This window comes from Aegilops tauschii, chromosome 5, assembly GCF_002575655.3.
Source record: "Aegilops tauschii subsp. strangulata cultivar AL8/78 chromosome 5, Aet v6.0, whole genome shotgun sequence".
NCBI classification, from domain to species: domain Eukaryota; kingdom Viridiplantae; phylum Streptophyta; class Magnoliopsida; order Poales; family Poaceae; genus Aegilops; species Aegilops tauschii.
Genome location: NC_053039.3, coordinates 290398191 through 290405512, shown reverse-complemented (window position 1 = coordinate 290405512; position 7322 = coordinate 290398191). Strand labels below are relative to the sequence as shown.

Here is a 7322-nt window from a genome sequence, read left to right as displayed (position 1 = left end):
AAACGGTCGCAAACAGGAAAAAAAAATCAGGAAATATCAATATCGTGAAAGAAAAATTCTACGCCAGCGGTATGGTCGTATCAATGTCGTATCAAATATGCAGACGCCGACACTATTTAAAAATGATAGTGTTGGCGCTGATGAAAACTGACGCGCCACCAACGAAAGTTGTGGCTAACACTTTTTTCACTAGTGTAATAAAGATAGTCTCACAAGAAATGGAGCTCGGTGGTACTATAAAAGGATTATCGGCGGTTTCGAACAGACAAACGGACATGGTTAGCTTAGCAAGCTCACTCATTCATCACAGGGCGGCCAGTAATACCGGGTAGAAGTACTTGAAAGTAACCGGGAACAAGAAAACAGAGAAAATTGAGTGGCAGGAGCGGAAACTGTAGGATTTTGGGGCTTGCTACGGTATGGTTTTTCAGTTGAAGACTCGTGAACCACCAGACGATCGTTCCGCATGAAAACACAATAATGTGTGAAGTAAAGTATTTTAGATTATGAGACAGCTGGAGCAAATTATTTAGTGATAACAAAGGATGTTGAGCTACGTCGTCTAAACTAAGAAAGCGCTATAAAGTGATCGTATTTTAATGTTGATAATGATTATCAGCAACTAATCAAAATCAATTTATTATGTTATGCACACATCACTTTCGACAAATTTTCGTTGTCCCATAAAAGCATCTACAACAGTACCCCTATTTCCTCCCTCAACATTTGAAACATCTCCTGATTAGTGCTCGGTCAAAAAAAAAAACCCAATTGCGCCCCTACTTCCTCCTTAAACCTCTGAACTGACCGGGCATACCTCAAATCAATAGCAAATCTAGAGGCAATACGAGGGGGTCGGTCACGCCCAGGCAGCCTGCTCCACACCCACACGGTCCCACTTGCAGTCACCTAGTCCTCCTTCCTCTCTAGTCTCTCTGTCGCTTGGAGCAGGTAACAGTGCGGGCGGAGGAGGCGCTGCGTCGCGACGGCTCTCGCGTGGGTGGAGCAGGCGGCTGGATCCGGCATAGACGGAGGAGGCAGGTCACGACGGTGTTGGCGGAGGTGGCGGTCGGACGCGCACTGCGTGCTGGCCGGCCACGTGTGCGCTTCTCGCGTCTGTGGCCACCGCGCGCCGCGTGCTAGCCGGCTGCCGGCTGGCCGCGCTTGTGTGCTCGCGGCCGTGGCCGCCGCGCGCCGCGTGCTGGTCCTTGTGTGCATGCCGGCTGGTCACGCGCCGGCGTGCAAGCTGATTGGCCGCGCTTGCGTCTGCTGGTCGCGTCCGTGGCCGCCGCGTCCTGCCTGCCGGCGTGCAGGCTGGTTGGCCACCGCGCGCCGCCTGTTGCTCGCGTCTGTGGCGTCCATGCGCCGCACGTCGCGTGCTGCTCACGCCCACGTGCAGGCTGGCCTGCCGCGCGTGCAGCAGCAGCCTTGTGCGGGCCGCATGCGTGCGTGCACAGCCGCGGCTGGCCGGTGCTGCTCTGCGTGCTGGCTAGCTAGCACGCGCAAGCACGGCCGCCGCCGACTTGCCGTTGTGGCTGCACATAACATGTTCGATAAATTGTCTCATGCAGAGAGAGAAAGTAGGGGCTGAAAATGTGGGCTGTGATGGTTTTGCTTAGAGAATGTGAGGGTGAAAGCGGACGTGCCAGGACACTGACACGATGCGCCCGCGAACATTTGAGGGATCAAATTAGGTAGACATGGATGTAGATACTCTAAGATTAATAAGTTTTACGTTGAGAAAGCCAAAAAAACTTAAGTTGGAGAAAGGCACAAAACTACATGCTCAGTACAAGACACAATTATAACACCCTAGTTTAATACGATGGAAATTCCTACGTATCAAATACTAATAAGATGCATCTTCTTATATGTAAATTCATTTCTCAAGAACTTCTTGGTTAAGGCCCTTTTTGATTCGTAAGATTCTTAAAATGCAGGAATAGAAAAAATAAAAGATTGGAGTGGCATGTCCACTTGAATTCCATAGAATTAGCACAGAGTGTTTGATGTCGCAGTAAAAACAAGAAAGCGAAAATAGAAGTTGGAGTGGATGCTATATTCCACTGAAATCTAGTACATATGATTCCATAGAAAAAATTCCTATAGAATTCAATCCTATGAATCAAATGACCAATGTAAATAAAAATCCTAAAGATTCTAACCCTTCAAAAATCCTATGAAATTCCTTTGAATCAAAGGAGCCCTAGGAGTGCTTTGGCTGGAACTGGATGCCGATCCAGGAATGAGTGGGGTGTTACCAAAACTTACTGCGCGGTTGCTATCAGTAGTTCACTACTACTACAGGTTGATTAAGCTGGACACTCTAGACGTAGTGCTTACACAAATTTATAATTATACAAGCGGATATCCCTGTCAGATGCCATTAGTGCGTTCACCACAAGACCACTATGTGCGAGTTCAGCTACTGGTGACTCTGTACAGGCTTACCAACGCCGTCGATCGATTCTCCACGGAAATAAGCGAATAGCGAATAACAATCTGACGTGAAGTGCTAGTGAGTTTGTCACGGAATGCAGCATCCACGTTAACGTTTTGCTACATTTGTCTTTTTTTGTATGTTTTCTGAATTTTTACAAGTTGCAACTAGATTTCGTTTTCTGGGATTTCACAAGGAACATAATATCATATTTCTCGTAAACCTTTTTTGAAATAGCCGGTTGGGAGATTTTTTTTTTTTTTAGGAACTGGCAGGTCACTGCCTATATATTAAGCCGGAGAAAAGTAAAACAAATAGTTCTTACAACACAGCATTACAAAAAGGTAGAAAGTCTAGTCTGGCTCAGGTTCTGGCTGGTTCTCAACATCACTAAGCCAGTGAGATGAAAGCATAGGTTGAAGAATTTCCTGGTTGATGAGGAGAAGCACACCCTGCTCAGCAAGAGTCTTATGCTCGAATACGCGTATATTTCGTTCCTTCCAGATATTCCAGCAGGTGTAAATGGCCGTGGTAGTGGTCTTCTTGCCAAGGGGGCAGATTACATCATTCCACCAAGAGATGATAGAGGTGGCATGCATGGCAGCCGTGGCCAGTCCAGGAGCAGAATGGAAGTTCTCCATCAGGTGCCACACAGAGCGTGCAAAGGGGCATTGCAGGATAAGATGGAAGGCAGATTCTTCTTCCTGATCGCAGAGATTGCACCTCGGATTGTGCGGGAGTGCACGCCTTGCCAAGTTGTCGTTGGTCAGAATTTTGCCCTTGAGGAAAAGCCAGAAGAAGAACCTGCATTTGCCCTCGACCTTGGCCTTCCACAACTTGTCGTAATTAGCAACCGGTGCAGAACCAAGAAATTGAGCGTGATATGCCGATCTGGCAGTGTATGTCGTCGAGACAGTGCGGTTCCAAGAGATACTATCTTCCCTGTTCGGGTCCAGAACAAAGTGCCGCAGCTTTGTCCAAAGAAAGGTGAATTGACGAAGCTCAGGCTCAGTGGATATGCGATGCAAACTCGACAACCAGCGCTGGTCTGCGAGACCCTGTGCCACTGAGAAATTCTTCCTGTAGCAGAGACGGAAGACGTCAGGTGCTAGTTGACAAGGCGCCTCACCATGAAGCCATCGGTCTTGCCAGAAGCGAGCCCATGAACCATTGCCCACAGTGATATTTGTAGCAGCAGCAAACAGAGCCTCGTCATCTCGGTCACAGGGAGTGGGAGAGCCAACCCAAGGCCTGTTCTGGTCCCGCCACTCGAGCCACTTCCACCTAAGCCGCAGCGCCCTTCCAAACCGCTTCAGATCAATCACACCAAGACCCCCAAGGTATTTCGGGCGGCATACCGTGGACCAGTTGACCAGAGCAATGCCCTTGTCTGCCTCCGGCCGGGAGCGCCACAGGAAGTTCCGCCGTAGCTTGTCGATTTGCTTGATGGCCCAAGCACCAAGCTTAAAGATGGTGATTAAGTACACCGGAATGGCGGAGAGCACGGAGTTAATAAGTCGCAGACGAGCGTCCCCAGACATGAGCTTGCCGCGCCAACGTTGAAGTTTGGAAGCCAACTTGTCCAGAATAGGTTGGATGTCAGCCCTGGTGATGTTCTTATAGTGGAGAGGGAGACCAAGGTATCGACAGGGGAATTGAAGCACAGGCACGGGGAAGTGTTGTAGAAGTGATTCTAGGTTTATGTGTTCACAGGAGATGGGGTAGATGCCACTCTTACTAATGTTACAGACAAGGCCTGAAGCAATGCCAAAGCTGGAGAGGATGTGTTTTGTGAGGAGGATGTCCGCCTCGTTGGGGGCGATGAACAGAGCCGCGTCATCGGCATAAAGACTAACCCGAAGTTGGGAGGGGGGTAACTTGATCGGGGACAAGGCTCCAGAAGAGGCAGCACGCGCAAAAAGCCAATGTAGTGGAGCGACGGCGAGAGTAAAGAGCATGGGTGAGAGAGGGTCACCTTGGCGTAGACCACACCGGTGGGAGAAGGGCTGGCCAAGCTCGCCATTCGCCATAACACGGGAAGACGAGGAGCTCCAAAGCAGCGAGACCATGTCGCACCACCTACTCCCAAAGCCAAGTCGTGGCATAAGCTCGAGCATGTAGGACCAGGAAACGTTGTCGAAGGCACCAGCGATGTCAAGCTTCAGAAGTAGAGCAGGATCGTTGACAGAGTGTAATTTCCGGACGGCATTCTTGACAAACAAGAAGTTGTCATGGATGCTGCGAGTCTTGATGAAAGCGCTCTGGGAGGGATCAACACTGATAGGAACGGAGCCAGGCGGATGGACAACATCTTGCAAACAATCTTTCCGACAGAGTGCATGAGACTGATGGGGCGGAACTCCTTGATGCGAGAAGCCTCATTGAATTTGGGCAGAAGAGTAATGTGAGCCGAATTCAACATGTGCCAATGATTACCGCGAAGGTTGAAGAACTGACATATGGCCGCAGTAAGATCATGCTTAATCACCTCCCAGCAGTGCTTGAAAAAATCAGCGGTGAAACCGTCCGGCCCAGGCGCCTTACTAGAAGGTAGACCAAAAACTGCCGCTTTAATTTCCTCCTCTGGGCATCCAGGGAGGAAAGGTCAAGTCTGGGAAGGTCCAAGGCGCCTTCGACAATTGGTTCCTTGCTTTAACTGAGCCAATGATGGCAGAGAAGTGCTTGTGAAGCTCAGCATGCTTGTCAGCTTGGGTGGTGAATTGGCCATGATCGGTCTGCAAAAGGGGAATATAATTGCAGCGGCGTCTCCCGTTGGCCTTGATGTGAAACAGCCGAGAATTAGCATCACCCACACGAAGCCATAAGACCCTTGATCTTTGCCTGATCTTGATGCGTTGGATTCTGTCAGGCGTGAGCCCTTCGGATTCTGTCAGGCGTGCAAATTTGATTGGAAAACATGATGTACGGTGTCACAATTGCACCAAACCGGAGGCCGGTGAACTATGATTTCACGCCATCTTCACCTCCGACGTCTCTTATTTTTCCCTTCACGGTACATCTCTTTCACCCCCCTTGAATGCTAGAGGACAAGTCTATCGCTGACCAGAGAAAAACGTACACAGCAGCATCCAAATCACAGCATAATAATGTATACTGAACATGCCAGTCGACCGCCCAGCACAGTTGTCACTGCACATATCAAACACTTCTGTGAGCAATCAAGGATGAAAATTGTCACTGGTCTCTTTCTTGGAATGACTTTCCTAACAAATCTCCTTGGACGAACTAGTCACAACAACGACCCAAACCATTAAAGAGTTCCATGATGAGCTACTAAGTAGGACCTCCATATTCGATAAGCTCGACAGACTGAATCTGCTAGTGCCAGCAGATCTCTGAGGAAGATCTTTTCTGTTTCTCTCTCTACACTGGAGTAGTATACTTGTCACTGACCAAGCCAGACATGTCTTTCGTCTGGACCAAGTTAGCACCGACCGGAGCCTACCAGCCAATCACTCGACGTTGAGCTTCCGGGAACAGCAGCGCCGGGTCCATGGTGAGCTGGGCGTTTGGCACAGTGCCAGGCATGCCAATTATTCTCCCACCATTTTGTTGGCTGATTGGTGGTATGTTCCATTTGTTAGCTTTCTGTCTCTATAGCCTTCCGCGCTGCTTCCCTCTGACCCTCTCTCCCTCCTTTGTGTGTCCTCTCCTCTCCTCTCTGTCTGCATATAAATAGGCCTCCCGGGGTATCTTGCTTCTGATAAGAGGCACTAGCTCAGCTTGCACTGTCAAATTGCACAAGGCAACTCTACTGACAAGCTAGACAAGGCTACAGCTTGTGAGAAACATTGTCCAAGCAATATGGTCAAGGTTGGTTGATAATGAAGCAAAACTTTTTATTAGTGTCTATTGCTCAGTTTTGTGCGTCGATCTGAACGTGTTTGGCACTCTTGCTGCAGCAAAAGATTGTTCTCAAGTTGCCGTTGGATGGCGAGAGGAACAGGAGGAAGGCCTTCAAGGCCGCTGTTGGAATGGCAGGTATGAAGAAGCCGCTCATCATGGCCAACAGTTGCTTAATTATCTTCTTCTCTTCGCTGGTTCTCACAGAGAGGTGGTGAATGAATTCTGCAGGCGTGACATCCGCGACGTTGGAGGGGGACAAGATCATCATCGTCGGCGACGGCGTCGACCCGATCGCGCTGACGACGATGCTCCGGCGCAGCCTAGGCAAAGCCGAGCTCGTCAGCATCTCTTCCGGCGATGACAAGAAGAAAGATGGCGGCTACGGCTACGGGTACGGCGGAGAAAAGAAGAAGGACGGCTACGGCTACGGCGGAAGCGACGGTGGCGGCGGCAAGGACTCCAAGGGCAACGGCGGTTACCATCAGAATGAGGTCGCGCCGATCCCGTACCCCGCGTACCACCAGTACAACGCCATGCCGTCCTGCCCTGCTTACGCGTACGCTCCGTATCAGCAACAGCAACAGGATCCCGGTTGCAGCATAATGTAAGCTAAGGTGCCGACGAGAAGAGCTCGGGGAGACTCAAAGACTTGGTCCAGGACAAGCTTTCATTTCAAAATAAGTTCAGGACAAGCTTAGAAATCCTGAACTGATCAAGCGAACTACGATGAAGCAAGAGATGCGCTGGCTGCTTGAGCTGCACGTACATGTACATAGCTTGTGGAATCATCTGCAGTTGTTGTCTGTAAATTCAGGGCTTCAGTTCAGAGTGTACTAGTGTTGTGGTTTGAGCAAGATTGAAAAGGGTGGACGGAATTGTTGAGTACAAGATTATTAGGAAGTATAAGATAGACTATGATTTAGTCGTGCCTTATCTTGTACTTCAAGTTGATCATTGTACTTCTATATATATATGCCCACGAGGCTCAAGCAATACATTGAATTATTTCATCAAA

The 7322-nt window shown here is 49.4% G+C and overlaps 1 protein-coding gene across 1 annotated transcript; it reads left to right on the top strand.

Moving 5' to 3' along the window:
- Positions 1 to 5999: 5999 nt before the first annotated feature.
- Positions 6000 to 7322, top strand: LOC109767473 (uncharacterized). The gene is made up of 3 exons (XM_020326230.4): positions 6000 to 6274; positions 6364 to 6442; positions 6536 to 7322. The coding sequence occupies exons 1-3, from the start codon at positions 6266 to 6268 to the stop codon at positions 6913 to 6915; spliced, it is 468 nt and encodes a 155-aa protein (XP_020181819.1). The 5' UTR covers positions 6000 to 6265; the 3' UTR covers positions 6916 to 7322.

Excerpts from the sequence above, each read along its gene's own strand:
- LOC109767473 (XM_020326230.4), top strand. Across the intron at positions 6,443-6,535 it reads GGCCGCTGTTGGAATGGCAG|GCGTGACATCCGCGACGTTG; the intron begins GTATGAAGAAGC and ends TGAATTCTGCAG.